Source organism: Gadus chalcogrammus, chromosome 6, assembly GCF_026213295.1.
Source record: "Gadus chalcogrammus isolate NIFS_2021 chromosome 6, NIFS_Gcha_1.0, whole genome shotgun sequence".
Classification (NCBI taxonomy): Eukaryota; Metazoa; Chordata; class Actinopteri; order Gadiformes; family Gadidae; genus Gadus; species Gadus chalcogrammus.
In genome coordinates, this window is record NC_079417.1 from 24,730,844 (window position 1) to 24,749,835 (window position 18,992).

The 18,992-nt window shown below is 43.6% G+C and overlaps 3 protein-coding genes across 4 annotated transcripts in view; 1 reads left to right on the plus strand and 2 right to left on the minus strand.

Annotated features, from left to right (window-relative positions):
* Positions 1–28: 28 nt before the first annotated feature.
* On the plus strand, positions 29–5,293 carry fgf5 (fibroblast growth factor 5). Of its 2 annotated transcripts, none has more exons than XM_056591717.1 (3): positions 29–395; positions 829–932; positions 2,946–5,293. In XM_056591717.1, exons 1-3 carry the CDS (start codon positions 212–214, stop codon positions 3,282–3,284), a joined length of 627 nt encoding a protein of 208 aa, XP_056447692.1. In that variant the 5' UTR covers positions 29–211; the 3' UTR covers positions 3,285–5,293. The 2 variants fall into 2 exon arrangements, with proteins under 2 accessions (XP_056447692.1, XP_056447693.1); XM_056591718.1 differs by having other exon boundaries at positions 2,976–5,293.
* On the minus strand, positions 2,690–11,115 carry bmp3 (bone morphogenetic protein 3). The gene is made up of 3 exons (XM_056591704.1): positions 10,653–11,115; positions 9,200–10,128; positions 2,690–6,117 (listed from the first exon to the last, which is right to left on the minus strand). Exons 1-3 carry the CDS (start codon positions 10,915–10,917, stop codon positions 5,926–5,928), a joined length of 1,386 nt encoding a protein of 461 aa, XP_056447679.1. The 5' UTR covers positions 10,918–11,115; the 3' UTR covers positions 2,690–5,925.
* Positions 11,116–12,378: 1,263 nt separating this feature from the next.
* The window catches only part of cfap299 (cilia and flagella associated protein 299), a 44,997-nt gene continuing 38,383 nt past the window's right edge, over positions 12,379–18,992 (minus strand). Inside the window, exons 5-6 of the mRNA XM_056591716.1 lie at positions 13,993–14,122; positions 12,379–12,555 (exon numbers count right to left, since the gene is read on the minus strand). Coding sequence (XP_056447691.1) covers positions 12,439–12,555; positions 13,993–14,122 — 247 coding nt within the window. The 3' untranslated portion in view covers positions 12,379–12,438. The remainder of the gene's footprint in view (positions 12,556–13,992; positions 14,123–18,992) is intronic.

The following is an 18,992-nucleotide window of genomic DNA, read 5'->3' on the forward strand; positions in this document are numbered from 1 at the left end:
GAGCGGACTTGGCAATTCAGTAATGAAATCCGGATGAAAGAGAGTCCATTAAAGCTCTGTCATACATCAAGCAGAAGTGAGATCATTGGAGTTAAAAATATCCATCCCGTGCCAGAACAACTCAAGTACTGCAGCCGAGACAACTCGTCGGTGCGCGCGTTGCCAACATGCAGGAGTGGACGAGCGAAGTCAACACTGGCACCATCACGGAATGATGCGTGTTCCCTTCTATATTCTGACTGTGGCTCACCTGATCCGTGCTGCTGCCGCCGGGACAGAGCGGTTCGGGTCCGGACGCAGGACCTGCAGACTCTACTGCAGAGTCGGCATCGGCTTCCATCTGCAAATCCATCCCGACGGCCGAGTCAACGGGAGTCACGAAGCCAACCACTTAAGTATGACTTATTGAACGTCTCAAGCTGATATAAGATGTCACGCATATGAGTTAAACGCAACTTTGTTTTTAGATTGCATTGCATTGTGTTTCATTGTACTTGATTGTACTAGGCTACCTAATGACATCACATCACTAAGAGTTTAAATGCAATGTTAGTCACACCTCACCAGGTCTCCATAGTAATAAATATAGGTATCAAGTTTCTCATATAGTTGTAGATAGCCAACATACTATGAAAATACATGTACGCCTAGGTTGCAAACATTGAATAATGTTTGAGCACTAAGTAGGCCTATACTGTACGTCATGCAGTTGAGATGATTAAGTGTATGTATCAGGTTGGAGAAGGTTGGTCCGGTATTATGTTAGAGAACAGGGGTCTGGGGTAGGGTTGGGGCTGAACCCCAGGTAATGGTAACGTCTGTCCCCAGGTGTTGTGGAGCTTTTCGCCATGTCCCAGGGTGTGGTCGGCATCAGAGGAGTTTCCAGTCGCAGGTTTCTGGCCATGAACTATCGAGGACGCCTCCACGCCACTGTGAGTACTCAGCCCCAAGGTGGACCAACAGTAAACCACCAGGAGAGGCTTAGGGAGAACTTAATCAGTTGGACATATTTAATAAAAGTGGGGAGATGGTTAGGGTTAACCCAACCATGTAGGACATATTAAGTTAGGGTGTGGGAGTGCTGCTGGTAATACAGACACACGCTGAAGGTTGAAAATGTTGCTGACACCTTGAGTTGGGTTTTTGATTGATCCCAAGCGATGGTCTTTATGATGGTTCAAAAGGATCTGAGTGGATTAGGGTTAATGCTAGGTCAATGTGGTGGAACGTCAGAGTCAGTACTGCAAACCCTTCCCACACACACCCTCAGAAGCAGCTTTATTAGAACGGATTAGTGTCTTTTGGGATGGTGGCTTATACCTGGAAGGTCGATATGCTTGGTAAATGTATCTCTGCTACATTCATCCAGCTTCTGAACATCCTCTCTGAGATCTGGAGACTCAGAAGACTTTTAAAACCGGACTACAAGGAAAGGTGCAGCCTGTTTACCCCTATCCTTGCCCATCCCATAACCAAGTCAATGTCCATTGACACATTTAGCCTCAACTGTGTGAGTTGAGACCGACTGACAACTGAAAAAGACAGATAAGGGGCTTTAGCTAAAGGTCATATTCCGTATGGGCGTTCGGAAGTCCAAATCCGCCCTCATCCATCCCTCTGGTCTTCTGCTTTTATAGACATACCATCTGCAATAAACCCTCTGCACTGCATAAGCCATATAGTACATACCGTATATTATGAGACACATAGACTCTCTCTCATCTGTGGTATACTACAGGTTATGGGTCTGAGTGGGTTAGGGGTCTGAATACACCCAGGGGCCCGGTGCCTAGCTGGCGGTGTCGGGTGTCACACAGAGCCACATCTCTCCTCAAGTCTGTCATCTTTCATATGTATGCCTGCATAGGGCTCACTGTGTGCACAGTCCTGGGATTAGGATGGGATTGGGGTTAGGTACGGCAGGTGGTTAGAGTTGGATTTAGCTGGTGTCTGAGTGTAATTATGGATGGTGATTAGAGCTAGTTAGGGCTAGAGATGCATGTTGATAGCCAGTGATTTGTTATAGGGAGAGTCAGGATATTCTATACTTAAAACACAATGTTCCTTATGCTTTCTGTAAGAAATAGAGGGAGAGGTTCAGAGAACGTTTTAGCATGGTGGCTCACTCCATAAGGATCATTGGCAGCAGGTTGAGTATGGTGGGGTCAGTAGGGAGTCCCGTTACAAAGGGCCAGCATGCATAGCTGATGTGCTTTCTGTAGTCCCAGCATTCTGGCTGCTGAATGGCATGTTTACCAAACATCCTAATTAAAACATGTTCTGCAGCCTGGAAGTCCTGTCAGAGCTCTCGAGGGCCTCAGGAGAAGGACCAGCACTTTCCCACCAAGGAAAACTATCATTAGCCATCAAACTGGGAACGCTGTAGAATACTGGATTATGGCTTTGACTTGCGGTGCTCATGCAACAATTTTAAGAATAAATCACAAACATCAGCATTGCAAAGCACTCATTAACCTCTGTGACTCTGCCCCCCCCCCCTTCTCCCTCCAGTCACGTAGGGCCAGGTTACTACATATTATTGATCATTGCAACACTGATGCAATGATCAACACCCATATATGAGTGTGTCTTTATAATGAAAAATAGCTGGTAACAGTCATCAAGTGTGCAGTAACACACATGGTCTTAATGCATGATAAAATACAAATAAATACATTTAAAGGCATTAATGGATTTATTATTATTTAGTTTTTATTTTCATTCCTCTTTAAAACTATCCCTTCATAATTAGAATATTTTCTTTCCTTGTGGTCTAAAGGATTCACATTCCATTGGTCCTAAGAAGTTAGTCAGTTTCCTTTCCTTAGTCCAGAGGAAATGTATACATTTCCTTTTCTTGGTCTCTAGGAAGGATGGTTAGTTTGTTTCCATTCCTTGGTCTGTAGGAAAACAAGTAGTATGATTCTTCTCCATGGCCCCCTTAGGAAGGGTTCTCTGAGGACTGTGTGTTCCAGGAGAGCTTCCAGAAGGACGGCTACAACACCTTCTCGTCTGTGGTCCACCGGGGCCCGCGGACTGCCCGGCCCTGGCTCGTAGCGCTCAACAAGAGAGGGAGGGCCAAGATGGGCTCCAGCCCCCGCGTCAAAACCCAACATGTCTCCGCTCACTTCCTGCCGAGGGCCACCCAGCAGCCCTACGAGGAGCGGGGTTTCAAGACCTACAAAACACCTCAACCACTTCCAATGTCAAAGGTCACGGCCCGGAGCACCTCCAGGCAGGGGGCCGCACAAGTCAAGTACTGGCCCAAGTACCGCTGGGGTTAGAGGTCAAGTACTGGCCCAAGTACCGCTGGGGTTAGAGGTCAAGTACTGGCCCAAGTACGGCTGGGGTTAGTGGTTAAGTACTGGCCCAAGTACCACTGGGGTTAGAGCTCAAGTACTGGCCCAAGTACCGCTGGGGTTAGAGGTCAAGTACTGGCCCAAGTACCGCTGGGGTTAGTGGATGGGATACAAGGAAATGGATTTGATCTGAACAAATCTAAACTGCGACTGTGAAATAACCAAGGCGACTAACATCTGCACAGCTTTGCCAAGTGAACAATCAAATAGTATTTGCACACTTTTAATATTTAACATCTTGTGTAGTTTAATGTTAATGTGACTTTTATGTCATGTCATCCATCCGACATGTGATCTAATGGACTGAACGATGTCATCCAACAGACAGACTGACTGAAAGATTTGGTATTATTTCATCATGTCATAAGTAAAAAATTACATACATATAATATATATACATATTGTGACCCGATTTGAAATGGTTAAATTCATGTTTTTTCAGTATAATATGTTTATGCACTATTTTATTATTGAATGTTTTATCACTCTTAAAATGGTTTATTTATGTTTTATCACTATGTTTAGGCACGTGTATAATGTTTTATAATATTTGGATTTAGGAATATCAGCAGTAACACTGCCCTGCCACTAGATGGAAACATGGAGTAACACATCTTAAAACAAAGTAATGTTAAACCCCTTCCAAACTACACTACAGTAAAATACAATGGGCCTTGTAAACTAAACAAAAATAATACGTTTCAATGTAACATTTAGAAGCCTGAATAATCTAGACATGCAAAAAAGACAGACAATAAAGAGATGTTATTTCTCTTCCATATACAAATATATTTTCTTATAAAGCTTATAGTACAAGCACTTCTTTTGCAACATCAAAACATGTACAGGGGCAGACACAGTGTTAATGAACACCTGAGCTCCTGCAGCCCACTAAATCAGGGTCTTTTGAAGGCACATATAGTCATATAGAAAATAAAACCAAAGCCTCTAAAACATAACAAAGTTAAGTATTTCATATACAATTCTAAACAATTTGCATAACCATCTATGAATGATGACATGTTTTTTTTATCATTGTTTGGGTTCGACATTATGAACATAAAATATATCCCAATCAACGCATAAAAATAGAAGAGTTTTCTCACTGAATACGTTATCATCGACATATAGTTCATTATATACAAACAATGTACAAGTCTATAGAAAAAACATTAGTCTCTATATATCAATCTATCCGTTCAGAATAAATACTTTGGCCTTATCCGCTTCCCGTGGCAATAGAAAAAGTGGTTGGCTAGACGCCTTAGGTTCTAAACGTTCTAATTGTCAACGTAGAACATGCAAGAAAAGTCCTTGGCCCTCTTAAAGCTCTTCAAAGAGGTCATTTTAACAGTCTTAGCCTTGGTGGAAGGCTAGAGGAAGAGAGATGATCATTATGATCATAGTTCAGAACTCAGGGCTTATTATAACCAAGGGGCGGCTGATTCCAGATCAGCAATATTTTTAAGAGGTTCTTAGATAACTTTATTAGTTTGACGAGATCCAACCGTATCTCAATAACAATTGAGACAAAAGTTGAATTTGATCCCACATACTTTCCTATTGTTTTTATGCTGTCAATGTACAATGTGAAATACAAATGTGCTAAAGCTTCAACTTTCTATAGTTAGCATAGCAATTTAGCAACAAAAATATTCTGTTACACAGCTAGTCACATTTTGTCACCTTTCTACCATCGTTGTAGCAACAGTAGCCTCCTGCCACCTAGCTAGCGATACTTTAGAAACAATAACGTCCTGTCACCTAGCAAGCGATACCGTAGCAACAGTAGCATCCTGCCAAAAAGCGAGCGATACCGTAGCATCAGGAGCATCCTGTCACCTAGCTAGCGATACCATAGCAACAGTAATATCCTGTCACGTCTTTATAGCGTTGCTGCAGAATCAGTAACCGTCTGCCACCTAGCTAACATCGCAGCAACAGTAAAACTATCCTGTGATCAACATCGAAAAGTTTTTGTACTTTTTCTCTTATTTAAGTCTTCAGTTTCAAGACTGAATGTTGTGGAGAGCTGGAGGAAGAGCAGTTACATTTCTTCCTTGTGTTCTTCCTACAGTGAACTAAACACTAATTTGTAATGCAATATCAATGATTAATAAGCTTCAAGGCCTGAAGAAGAGTCCTCGTCCCTCATTCTCCACAGAATAAAAAGGAAGACAAAGGAGAGGATGATGAACAGGATGCTGAAGGACACGTTAAATAATGAGCTGTCAACCTTCATGGTCCACCTATGTGGATCAATGTATCTTTGTGTCTCTAGGTGTGTGTGTGTGTGTGTGTGTGTGTGTGTGTGTGTGTGTGTGTGTGTGTGTGTGTGTGTGTGTGTGTGTGTGTGTGTGTGTGTGTGTGTGTGTGTGTGTGTGTGTGTGTGTGTGTGTGTGTGTGTGTGCGTGCGTGCGTGCGTGTGTGTGTGTGTGTGTGTCAGAGGACACATGCTATTGAGTAGTCATGTGAACTACACATTACCATTGTGATTTGGTGTTATTTTGTCGTATTGTGTGTAGACATTGTGGTATACGTTGCGTGGGCAGAGGTTCTGCCGGTCCTATCTGCAGGCGCAGGAGTCCACGGTCATGTTGGGGTAGACCTTGAGCACAACATTCTTATCCTGGTCGAAGAAGAGGATGCTGAGGGGCGACATCTTCTCCGGTACGCAGCAGGGCTCGGGGATGCCCGGGACCACGCCCACCGCCCGCACGATGCTTTGGATGGTGGCGTGGTTCGACGGCTTCAGGCCCTGGGGGAAGACCAAGAGTCAAGATAACAGGTCAGGTGTGTCCTCTATAACAGGTATCACAGGTCAGGTGTGTCCTCTATAACAGGTATTACAGGTCAGGTCTGTCCACAGGTATCACAGGTCAGGTGTGTCCTCTATAAAAGGTATCACAGGTCAGGTCTGTCCTCTTTAGCAGGTATCACAGGTCTGGTCTGTCCTCTATAAAAGGTATTACAGGTCAGGCCTGTCCACAGGTATCACAGGTCAAGTGTGTCCTCTATAACAGGTATCACAGGTCAGGTCTGTCCATCACAGGTCAGGTGTGTCCTCTATAACAGGTATCACAGGTCAGGTCTGTCCAGAGGTATCACTGGTCAGGTGAGTCCTCTATAAGGGGTATCACTGGCCAGGTCTATCCTCTATAACAGGTATCACAGGTCAGGTCTGTCCACAGGTATCACAGGTCAGGTCTATCCTCTATAACAGGTATCACAGGTCAGGTCTTCCTCTATAACAGGTGTCACAGGTCAGATCTATCCTCTCCTGGGATCACAGGTCAGGTCGGTCCACAGGTATCACAGGTCAGGTGTGTCCTCTATAACAGGTATCACAGGTCAGGTCTTCCTCTATAACAGGTGTCACAGGTCAGATCTATCCTCTCCTGGGATCACAGGTCAGGTCGGTCCGCAGGTATCACAGGTCAGGTGTGTCCTCTATAACAGGTAAAACAGGTCAGGTGTGTCTTCTGTAAGAGGTATAACAGGGCAGGTGAGTCCTCGGCAGGCTTTGAAAAGCAGGGTAAGAGCACTACAGATAGTCTGTTTCCAAAACCATTTAGCTGATGTTGAAAATTAACTAACATTTATCTCGTTTTTTAGTGGGTAAGAGTTAGCAGCAGGTTTGATATTCGCCGGATATTCGTTTTTTGACTTAGGCCTACCCCACAATCGGATTCATCAACACAATTTCACTACATTGCGGGTGTAGTGTTGAGGACAGTTTAGGACACCGTATCGACAAAAATCACAACGACATAAGTTGTTACCATCAATATCTGCGAGGACAGCCCTTAAATCTACGTTCTGGCTGCTATCTGTCTTAGGGGCCGTCAACAAATTACAACCCCCAGACTGGTGGCATATACTTTACCATGGAATTGTTTCAGGAAAGAAATCAACACAAATCAATAAAAATACATTTTCTCATTCTGATTGCTGTGGTTGAAGTTGCCAATGGTGGGCTGTTACTTACTACAGGTTATTATTTGCTGATATCTTGCATTATAGCGAATCAGTAGGCTCTGCAATTATTAGTTTAAAATATTCACCAAAAATCATTAAAAATACATTTTCTCATTCTGATTGCTCCAGTTAGTACACCTTTTTATAGTATGATGTCAGATTGTTGCATTTTGGATGGATAATATTTGTGTGAATGTAGTCTGATGTAAGGCTCCATATTTCATTCTAAGGTGTACAGTATTGGGGATTTAGTATTATGTAAAATTTGATATAAGCCTTTCTATAGTATTAATATTGTATGTAAAATTACATTTTGTTGGAACAACGGTTGCATTTTTTATTCATGTGAATGGAGTCTGTTGTAAGGGCCAAAGTTTCATTTTTACTTGTAAATGTTGGTTAAATTGTGGATTTAGCCCCTGTCCCGCAAAAGGCCTCTGCACGGCCATGGTCCTCGGTGTTTCCCCTATAATTGTACAGTCCAGTACAGACACATTAAGAGTCCCTTTAAATTACCGTGGAGAGAGAGCGTGAAGCGTATCAAAGAGAAAAAGATTAACATTTATCTATAACTCCAAAACGCACGCTAACGAAAGCGAATATCGCCCTACTCGCTTGGCCTCCCCGCATGTGAAAACGAAATGCTTTCCTCAGGTCAGGACTGATGAACAGTAAAGTCCACGCGCACGTTAAAAACTATTTACATGCTGCATTGAGAATATGTATGTAGCATATTCCTGGAGTAGTCGCGCCGGTGAAAAAAGTGATGGAATACTCAACCTATAGCCTAGTGAAGACCAGCTTCATCCCATCACCAAAACATCCTATGTATCAAGGATTACGGAGCCCAGAAGTCCTTTTTTTTGTAAAGTGTGCGTGCGTTTCAGTAAATTGCACACACGCGTTAAAGATATCGCACACGCGCTTTAGTAAGTCCAATGCTTTAAATAAATCGCACTCTTTAAGTGAAATCGAACGCTTTACTAAAGCGCGTGTTGGCTTAACAGCAAACATAAAATTGCAGAGCGTAGGCTGCGCCATCTAACCGAAGCAACCGCGCTAATACTACATCCCGCGCTCCTTGTCCGTTTAGGGTATTATTGGTGCGACCAACAATTCTAGGAGAAACACTGAACAGGTATCATAGGTCAGGTGTTTCCTCAGGTGTCACAGGAAGTGAGGTATGCCCTCTATAACAGGTTTGTCTGTATTGCCTATAACTGTTATATCTTTATTTAATATATTTAATATTTATAGAACTATATTTGGAACTGAACCTAGAATAAAGGGAAACCTAACCAACCTAAAACTGAAAGTGCTACCAGGCAACCATGCTAGAAATGCACTCATACAACACTTGTTGGTAATCATCAACAACTACGGCCGACACACACACACACACACCAGTGTAGACACACCTAAGCATTAAAAGTTGCTTTTGAAATGCTGAAAATGAAATAGACAAGGGGCTATTCCTTTTAAATATTCCAACAACTACAGCCAACCAATGCAAAAGCTGTATTTGTAAGTCACTCTAACCTTGACCTGCAAAAAATCTGAAAATCCAGAATGGAAACCAATGGCCACCAAGACTTTCGTCTGGTGGCCAGAAAGGGACCTGAAAATTAAATAACTGCTAATACAGAACCTCAGGATATATTAAGAACTATCTGACAGGGGAACAGGTCTGCTTCAAAGTTATGATATCGGCAGTGGTGTGTCCAGATTATTCAAAAGGTAATTTCAGGACACGGCCCTGGGGGAAGATAGGTTAAGCTTTGCCAGCATTCTCATATGACCCCAAGCAAGTAATGGGTAGCTGGATACGTTCTGTACTAGAGGAGCTACAGGACAAGGCTTACCTTGGGCATGGGGAACTGGCACGACCCTGAGCAGAAGTAGGCATCAAAGGATTTGGGAGAAATAATCCATTCACTCCAGCCGATGTCAGCAAAGTCCACCTTCAGGTACCTGCGCGCGCAGTTCCTGGGCTCCACCCACTGCTTCTTCCGGGCCTTCTTGATGGTGTGCTCATCAAACTGCAGCAGGGGCATCTTGTTTCTCTGGTTCTTACGTGACTTTTTCCGCGGCCGGCGGTCTGGCTTGGCATCCAGGGGGTCGTAGGGGCCGGGGTCGTCCCAGGTGGGGGTCTTGAAAGGGTACTCGGGTCCGGGCAGCTCGTTGTTCTGCAGGGGTAGCAGCGTGTTCACCGAGCGCCTACGCCTCCTCTCCACCCGCTGCCAGGCGGTGTTATTAAGAACGTTTAATCCCAGTTGGTGGAAGCCGGGCGCCAGTGAGGCCTCGCCTACCACAGCATGGTGCCGCTGCAGCGTGCTCACCACGCTCTCGGGCTCCGAGATGGCCGAGTCGTTGGCATACACCAGGATGTAGGGCGGCCGCTCGGGGAGGAGCGTCTTCCAGGGCCCCTGGCCCCGCGAGGTCACCTGGATGCCGATGAGCAGCTCGTCGTGGTGCTTGGCCTGGTTGACCACACGCGTCACATCCTTCCACTGCCACGAGATGATGTCCCGGTTTAGCGTTGACACGTTGACCAAGAAGTGGCCCAGGGTCCTGGTGTGGTTGTTGACCGAGGCAAAGGTCCAGACTACCATCTGGACGGGGTTCTGTGTGCGGGCCCGCGGGCGGCTGCAGCTCCGGGGCCGGGCACAGCCCTGGGGGGCAGGGTCCTGGAGGTCTCCAATGTAGTAGTGCAGTGTGGCTGACAGGACGGCCTCGGACTTGGTCAGGGATGTGAGGTTGAAGAGCTGAAGCTCTTTCTGCTTCACGGTTCCTGTGTGGATTATTACATACATGTTAAAATGTGACTCACAGTTGGCTTTATAAAGTAAATCGTGACATGATGTATCTTACTTCATTGTTGATTGTGAATAAACCCAGACCTATACAGCTTCATGCCACTAGGGGACACTACACTCCCAGCGGAGGAAGTTTCAAATGGGGAGGAGGAGCAGCCAATCAGCTAAACGAACGGTCCAACAGAACTTAATCAACGAATGGCCTACGTAACTACAACGAAAAACTTCGTTCATATGCCGATGTACACTGTTTGGTCTTTAGCCATAATCAATCTAGATATTCTGTACTTCGCAGGTTTGGGTCATACTTTGACCACCGTCTCACCACGAGTACTGCAGTACTGCAGGTGTATAACTGTAGTTCTATCAGCAAAATAACCCGTAGAACCTGATCAGACTAATCAATTCCCTATCCTCCTATAAGGATAAAATACGTGCTTATTTGTCGACAATTAAACGCGTGCGTAAAAGGCAGCGCAGCGGACCTTTGGACACGTACCCCAGCGCGCTTTGAAGCTGCGGACCGTGTTTCCGTCTTTGAACGGGAAGCCAGCCTGGTTGTACTTTGCGTAGAGCATCTGCATGTGCTCGGTCATCGTGTCCTGTTGTGAGAGCACATCTCTGCCGTGGAGTTTATTCGACTTTTGTGTGAACTCCGATAGTCTTTTCGAGGCGAGGTTGTCTTTCAGCATCGCGCAGTCTCCAACGCAAAGATAACTCCATCCGTACAGCCAGAGGACCGCAAGGCCAAAGGAGACTGCCATTCTTCTGCAGCTTCAATAGTTCAAGTATATGTGTTCAAAAAATATTTTTTAACAGATTGTTCACAAACTGGAATATCACAAGTAGAAAATAACTGGACTCGGCCTCAGCGCGACTGATGAGATGAGAAAAATAGTTTCACAATCAGCTCTGCTCCTCTCCTCCTCCTCCTCTCTCGGTGAAGGAGAAGCGGGTTGTGGTGATAGAGGAGACCGGCTACTCCTCTATAGGAAAACACACGGACACGGGAGGGTGAGGAGGGGGGAGTGAGTGAGAGGGCGAGACACAGGAGGGTGGGGAGGGAGGGGGGAGGGAGAGAGTAATGTTGAAGAATTTGCATTCACGAAACCATAGTGATGTTCTCTTATGTATTTGTTTATATTAAATCAAGGCAAGAACTTTACATTTGTATAGCTCATTATTACATCTCATATATAGATTTATTTATACGTTTATTATTCATTAGTTATGTAATTAATTAGAACAGTGCTCAAAGGAGGCCGGGATGTCTTCATAAAGATGTTCACAGAAGGATAAAGATGTGTGTGATCTGAAGAAAATAAACACCTCGACACGACCACCTGACTGCGGCGGGTTGTTGGAGCTCCTCGGGCGCGCGACATGTGCGTCATGTTATGTATCACAGCGCAGCGGTGCGTCTGCGCCGCGCGGCTGAATAGCGCGGCTTACTGCGGGGGTTAGCCGCTCTGTCCGCTACTTAGTTCACTTCAATAGAGCTGAGCGCTCACTTCCTGCAACTCTGGACACACACACACACACACACACACACACACACACACACACACACACACACACACACACACACACACACACACACACACACACACACACACACACACACACACGCACACACACACAACCACACGCACACACCCGTGCGGGGTCCCTTTCAGCCGCAGCGAGCAGGAAATGATGAGGACCCCCACCCACTCAGTCATATATCTTCGCCTACGGACCACAGAGAAAAACGTGTAACGTAACCTATATTGACAACTTAATGTCATCCTTGAGCAAAGGAGGATATTAACCCTCTCTGACCCTCTCATATCTGGACCGCTATCTTTCAGAATATCAATGCTCTTTAATGGATTTTGGCCAGGGGGAATAGTCCTTAATGTGCTCTCCACGCGTTGTTTGTTGATGCACGTTGGGAGAATGGATCTACCGAGTTCTCCATGAAGAGTTTCTATTTAGGGTCTGTCCCATTTTACAATGTCTTGGTCGGTGAGAGGGCCCCAGACTTCACTCCCACAGAGGGCAATAGACCTTAATCACCTATTGGCCCAATTGTTTCATTGGGCGGGGAAACCTTGTTGAATCTCGAAACCATGACGCATCAACTGAAATTAATCCTAAATGCTACTTGGGTTGGGAAATGGAATGCAGACAAATAAAAGAAGGCAAAAGTTAAACTAAAATGACTTTTATTAGTTTTCAATGAGAGAAGCACCTCGGCTGTGATCACATGTGGCTGATCACAGTGGTCATAGGGTAGGGTAGGGTTATTGTGCGGGGTAAGGGGTCAGAGTGGTGCTCCGTGTTTTGTGGTCGTAAATAACGACCTGGACATAGAGATCACTCTTCACCTCACTCCTGGACCAGTTGTCACTTGACGCCGCCTACAAACACAAACACACGTAGAACAAGCTAAGAACCCATCAACGGTTTCATTAAACATCTGCATCAGATCACTGCCCGGGCCTCTACGTCACTCGCACTGCCAAAAGCTGCCGCCAGTGTAGCTGAAATGGCCTTCTCCTGAAACGCAATGAAAAGTCAAAATCATGCAAGCAACTGAGCAGAGACCAACTACGTCACAAAGTGGCTATTCATTGTAGAAGTATAACTCAATCTTCAGAACATGGTTAGAACACACTTAAAATACTTAGAACATACGTGAAATACACTTTCAAACTTGAGAATGAGAGATGAAAATGAATTTACTTTGATTTGTTAGTGTTATCTAAGTTTCTCATTTTGGATTGTGTCTCAAACGTCTGTAATTGCTGTTATAGATATAGAGCTCAGCTAATAATGAATCTAAGATAAAAACTAGAGCTGTCAGTTAAACGCGTTATTAACGGCGTTAACGCAAACCAAATTTAACGGCGTTACACAATTTATCGCGCGATTAACGCAATTATTTTATAAAAAAAAAATAATAATAAAAAAAAATTCTTTGGCTCAAAACAAAGAAGCAGTAGCCTGACTGCTATGTTCAAATGACATTTGTTCGAAGCAGTCGTTTAATTGCACTATAGGCTCTTTTTTTGTATCGTCCTGTTTTGATCAGTATAGGCCAATGTTGTTATCAATAAAAAATCATTTGCACAAGGCAAGCCGATGCAATTCACCATGTTGATAAGAGAATTAAAATGAGAAGAATTATGGGACAACAAAATCAAGGGATATTTAGCATAGAAAAATAATTTGCGATTAATCTCGATTAATCGTGAGTTAACTATGACATTAATGGGATTAATCACGATTACATATTTTAATCGCTTGACAGCTCTAAAAAAAAACTTCAAATTGTCTTGAAAACCCTGGTCCATAGTACCTGATTAAAAAAACCTGGTCCAAATCAACATCCTTTGTCCTACCAACAAATCAGAATTATTAGTCATTTGTTCTATGCCCGTATCAACATCATAAATCCTACCCCCAGAATAACATAATTAGTACTGATCACAGATTAACATCCTTTGTCCTACCAAAGGAGCAACATAATTTTTCCTACCAACAGATCAAAATAGTTAGTCCTAGCCAACACAGATCAATGTCATTACTTCTACCCACCGATTAACATCATTAAATATACACACAGTTACATCATTAGTCCTACCCACCACAGATCGTTATTATTTCTACACAAAGTTCATCATTAGTCTTACCCACCACAGATCGTCATTATTCCTACACACAGATACACATCATTCTTCCTACCCGCAGTTAAATATCAATAGTCCTATCACATATTTACATCACTTTCCACAGATTACCTTTACAATTCCTATCGGTAGATCAGCATCATGATTCCTCATTATTTGTCCTACCCATGGGTTGAGCTCCAGGACCTTGCGGTCCGTCTTGTTCTGGAAGACCAGGCCTGAGGGCTGGTCTGTGATCACTTCATAGTTTGGACTGCTGTGAGATGTGGACATTTGGGTCCTCCAGTTGTAGAAGCTTTAAAAAAACATAGTAGCCTGTTAGATGTAACAAATGTTTATTCCAGTCCAACTCAGTATAACTAATATACCTAAGTACAACTGTCCCTCGGTATTACTATACTACCACAGTTAACTGTACTATACTTCAATAAATTATTATATAACTCAGTATAACTCTACTATTTCTTGCTAGAACTCTATTATACCTCAGTGTAACTCTACTTTACCTCTGTATAAGTCTATTATAGCCCAGTATATCTGTACTATACCTCAGTATAACTACTTTAGCTCAGTATAACTCTTCTATTCCTTATTATAACTCTACTATACATCAGTATAAGTATATCCCACAGTATTACTTTACTATACCTTAGTTGAACTATACCTCAATAGAACTTTATCCCTCAGAATTACTAGACTACACCTCAGTATTCAGAGTATCTCTCTATCGCTCAGTATTACTCTACTATAGCTCAGTGTAACTCTATTATAGCTCAGTGTAACTGTACTTCATATCCCACCGTATTACTCAATTATTCAATATGAATCTATTACCTCAGTGCAACACTTGAATACCTAAATTTAGCTCTGTCCCTCAGTAATACTCTACTATAGCTCAGTGATACTCTTCTGCACCTCAGTATTTATTATTAAGTTAGTATACCTCAGTATAACTCGACGTAATGATAACTACACATCAGTTTATCTTGTATAACTATTGAGGTTTACCTATATACCTCAATATAAGACAGGTTTAACTCTATACTACAATGCAGTTATACTGTACATCAGTATAGCTATACAAATGACGTTACGCTTTGATACAATATTAATTACTGACAAAAGCAAACAAAAGCAAATAAATGAAGCAGCTTAAAGCTTACTTAAGCTCCAAATTATTCAGTTTGATAACATAGAAAACAATTCTATTCTATGTATATATATAGTCTTTATTAAAAAGCCAAACACACCCATAATATCTAGTTTAGCAGGTGGAAAGACACTTAAGTAATGTTTGAGAAATCGGGAGAAGCCGTGGGGTAAAGAGAATTCTTGAGACAAGTGAGAGGTGCAGTCAGACTGTTTCTCATCTGAGCCTCAGGGGGTCGCAGTCATGTTTGCCAAGGTCAGGCATTAAGATAAACCTGAGCGGAATGAAGTCGCTGGAAACACACCGCAAGTCAAGTTCCAACATAAACAACCATTTAACTGACAACATCCGATTGGATCCTGCTGTTCTTTCTTTGCGGGGTCATCTTGTGAGCGATATCCATTATTATTACCACACAGTGTTTTTTCCGTGCAGTAAAGGCTGGAAAACATTTGATATTTTCCAATTTTCTCCATCAACGATGGTTTGACGTACCGTGGAATGTCTTGATGCACCAACAATGACCTACAATGGCTATGTTTCCCAGACTTCATTGCTCCAACACACCAACAGAGGCCACAATCTGCTAAAGATGGTGCAGTTAACACAGTGTGATGTCAACTTCAAAAGTCCCCATTGTTGCTGGTTTTGATGGCTCTTAAGCATCTCCATGATGTTGAAAAAGAGAACAGGTGAGATAGGTCCATGGTTATGTAGAGATCCTTTCTTACAGACCGCTTCATTGAGATGGACTCTCCCGGTCCTCAGCATAGCAGTTCCCATACCGGCCATGAAGCAACCGGTCAATGGCTGTCAATGGTGCACCTGTACAGGCTGTTGAGAACAGGTGTGTACACCTTGGAGATCCTCAGTCTCATCATGAGTAGCAGAAAGGCGTTGTTGTGCTTTCCTTGCGACTGCAGTTGTAGTGGTACTCCACTTGAGGTCATTACTGAGGTGGATCCCAGACCATGAAGCTCCTGAGCACCTCTCCGTATGGTTAGGGGTAAGTCTTCGCCCCCATGAAGCCAAGCACCTGGCTTCATACCTCCTTCCTATAGGCTAGCTCAGCAGGCAGTGTTGATGTTGATGAACAGGGTTGAACTTTAGCGCCTCTGATGGCAATTTTTTTAAGTTCTACTGGCTATTTGATATGCCTCTCTAATGTTCTCGTCTCCATTAGGGCTTTTACGCTATCCTTCACCTAATTTTCTATTTGGAACTGTACAGACGCGTTTGGTTGGAACTATGAAGTGTATTAGTGCCCGAATAATCCCAGCCGACATAACTGAATCAATTAATTCAAACAGCATCTGATTCCTCAGACCAGCACTTTCAAGTTTTAAGATTGTTTAGGTTACTGTTTGTAAACAGGAAGCTAAGTTCTGGACAAATTATCTGTTGACAGTGTTGGGGCAGGGATCCGGTGTGTAACCTCTGGGCGGGCGGGCAACATGTGGAGAGAACTTTGGTTCCTGAGATTTAAACTTCCAGCAGCGATGAAGACAGCATCAGGATCAGTTGTTTTGTGGTTGTTAACATGATACAGATCATCTAGTGCTGGTGTGGTGTTAGCTTGTGGTGGAATGTCAACAGCTGTGAGGAAAAAGCCAGAGGCAGGTAGAAGGGTTGGTGATGATGGTGAACATCATCGGCGTCGGCAGACCCTTTTCACCGGGGCACGTGCCCCGTTGTGGATCTGCGGTGCCTGGGTATGCCTGGGGCACTGATTTTTTAATTTATTTATACCTTTAATTTTTTTTTATTTAAGTCTGACTCATCTGGCAATCTACAGAATGCATGCTTGCATTTTTTTTTCTTAAAATAGGCCTATAGACTACCACTTTCGTTAGAATTTAAGTCCGACATACGGACAGAGTAATTAGAATCCACTTGCGGCCACTCGGAGCATGTTGCAGCCGGAGAGTTGCCTGTAACACAGAGCCAGGAGCTCGTCATATCTTAGGCTATCTTTAAGAAACACGGTACTAGTCCTCCTAGTAAAGACACACTAAAACATTGATTGTACAAAATTTGACACCCTGAAGAAATTTACTATTTGAATTAGCCTACGTAAATAGAATGCATGGTGCCCCCCTCATTGGCCGGCCGCTGCAATGAAATGTACGTGACGAATGCACACACTGAGGAGAGAATCATTCTCCTTGATATCGACTTTTTGAACCTGTCCAGCACAGCGTCAGCGACCATTCACTCCGGCCGGCGTGAAGTGAAGTAAACAGTAAGCGTTACATTTTTATCCTCTGGAAGCATAGAATGTCTAACAAATGTGTATGCCTTTCATCAAATAAGGTGAAGGGGCATCTCTGAAGTGGTGTTATTAGCTAATGTGGTCACGTCTGTCGTTATGCTATAGTAGCCAGACAGTTCGCTAATATATTAAACTGTAGCGATAACTGTTTAAGCTGGACCTGTTGATCGAAAAAAAAATTTGCTCGCGCACTTTGCGCGCTCGCGTTTTTTTTTTGTGCCCTATAGTGCCCCTGTATGGTATTGGGTGAGCTGACGCCCCTGGTGAACATGAAGATATATTATCATTATAACTTATTTAAGTTGGAGCACAATGCATTGTGGATCATGAGGCACTTTCCCGCCTCCCTTTCTTCTCAGCCGATATCTAAACCTTCCGATCATTTCAAAACAGATTCAATCTGTTGCCCGAACTGCAGAGTATGGAGAATTTGCATTGTTCGAAAAGACTCTATGAAGCAGAAAACGCAGCAGTTCCTGATGTCTTGCAAGTGGTTAGTCAGGCTCTCAGTTCACCAGCTTTGTTGTAACTGTACATTTGCCAGAAGGATGCTTGGTAGAGGGAGTATTTTCCCAGTGTTTGAATGCATGTTCAATGTTATCTTTTGTATCCTTTTTCAAAACCAGGTGCAACCTGATGGTTGGTCAGCTCTGTGATATTCCATGATCCCAATAGGCGTTAGCTTCACACAGCCACACCATATTCTCTTTGCTCATTAGGTCTACCAACAGCAGCATTTGTTAACAATTGTAATGTGTTCCAATTCAGCTAATTAAGCTAATAACAAAGCAGCATAAATATTTTATAATTAAGCCATGTAGAAACTTCGTAAATTCTATATCATTCAATGAGGTTAACTGATTGGCCAACTGAATTTTGGCCGCAGCATAGCAGCCTGTGTTGAGTTGGTCCAAGACTAATATCCTGAGGCAAAACCAGAGGTAAAATGTTGATATTTCGGCTGGCTCTACAAGACTAAAAATAATCACCAGTTAACCCACAATTAATTGTTGCTGATTTCATCCAAGTCAGCGCTCGAGGTTAAGTCAGTCATCAGAGATCTTGCTGAGTCAAGCCAGAAGTCATGTCAATCGAAATCCAAACTCAAAGGAAACTCAAGATGTTGCGTTTGTTAGGTTAGGCAGACCTTGGCACCATCATCCCTCCAGATACATGGACCACTGGAGACAACTGGAGACCACTGGATACCACTGGAGCAACTGGAGACCACTGGAGACCATTGAACGAGAAGGAGATGTAGTGGAACCACGGACGTTCATCTGCCATTTCCTGGGGTTTGTGGCCCTTCACATTCCACAGCAATGGGCCATACCGTATTGTAATTGCCATAGCTATTTGGCCTTGATTTTTATCTCCATAGTACCAACTATACTCCATTACAATCTCCATAGTAAACACATAGATGGATGTGGGCATCAAGCTTGTAGCCTCTTGGATGTTAGCATCTTGTTCCCTAGCATCTTGTCATTCTAACTCAGAGGTAGCCACAAGGCATGGGGTATAAAGACTACATCAACGATCCCAGTGAGTACAGAGGTGAGGAGTATGTAAAGAAGTGAGCTACACCATGCGCTGTGGCTCCAGCATTTAGCACCTGATGTGAAGGTCCATGATATACACTGATACACTGGCCTCCTTATCTGCCCTGCACTGCCTCCATGCAGCCTACTGCCAGGCCGAGTGTAAACTTAGCCACCCCTGCAGGAGGTGGGGGGGAGGCGT

Excerpts from the sequence above, each read along its gene's own strand:
- fgf5 (XM_056591717.1), top strand. The coding sequence starts at position 212 with ATGATGCGTGTTCCCTTCTATATTCTGACTGTGGCTCACCTGATCCGT. Across the intron at positions 396-828 it reads TCACGAAGCCAACCACTTAA|GTGTTGTGGAGCTTTTCGCC; the intron begins GTATGACTTATT and ends GTCTGTCCCCAG. Across the intron at positions 933-2,945 it reads GAGGACGCCTCCACGCCACT|GAAGGGTTCTCTGAGGACTG; the intron begins GTGAGTACTCAG and ends TGGCCCCCTTAG.
- bmp3 (XM_056591704.1), bottom strand. The coding sequence starts at position 10,917 with ATGGCAGTCTCCTTTGGCCTTGCGGTCCTCTGGCTGTACGGATGGAGT. Across the intron at positions 10,129-10,652 it reads CAGCTTCAAAGCGCGCTGGG|GAACCGTGAAGCAGAAAGAG; the intron begins GTACGTGTCCAA and ends TAATCCACACAG. Across the intron at positions 6,118-9,199 it reads GCCAGTTCCCCATGCCCAAG|GGCCTGAAGCCGTCGAACCA; the intron begins GTAAGCCTTGTC and ends GTCTTCCCCCAG.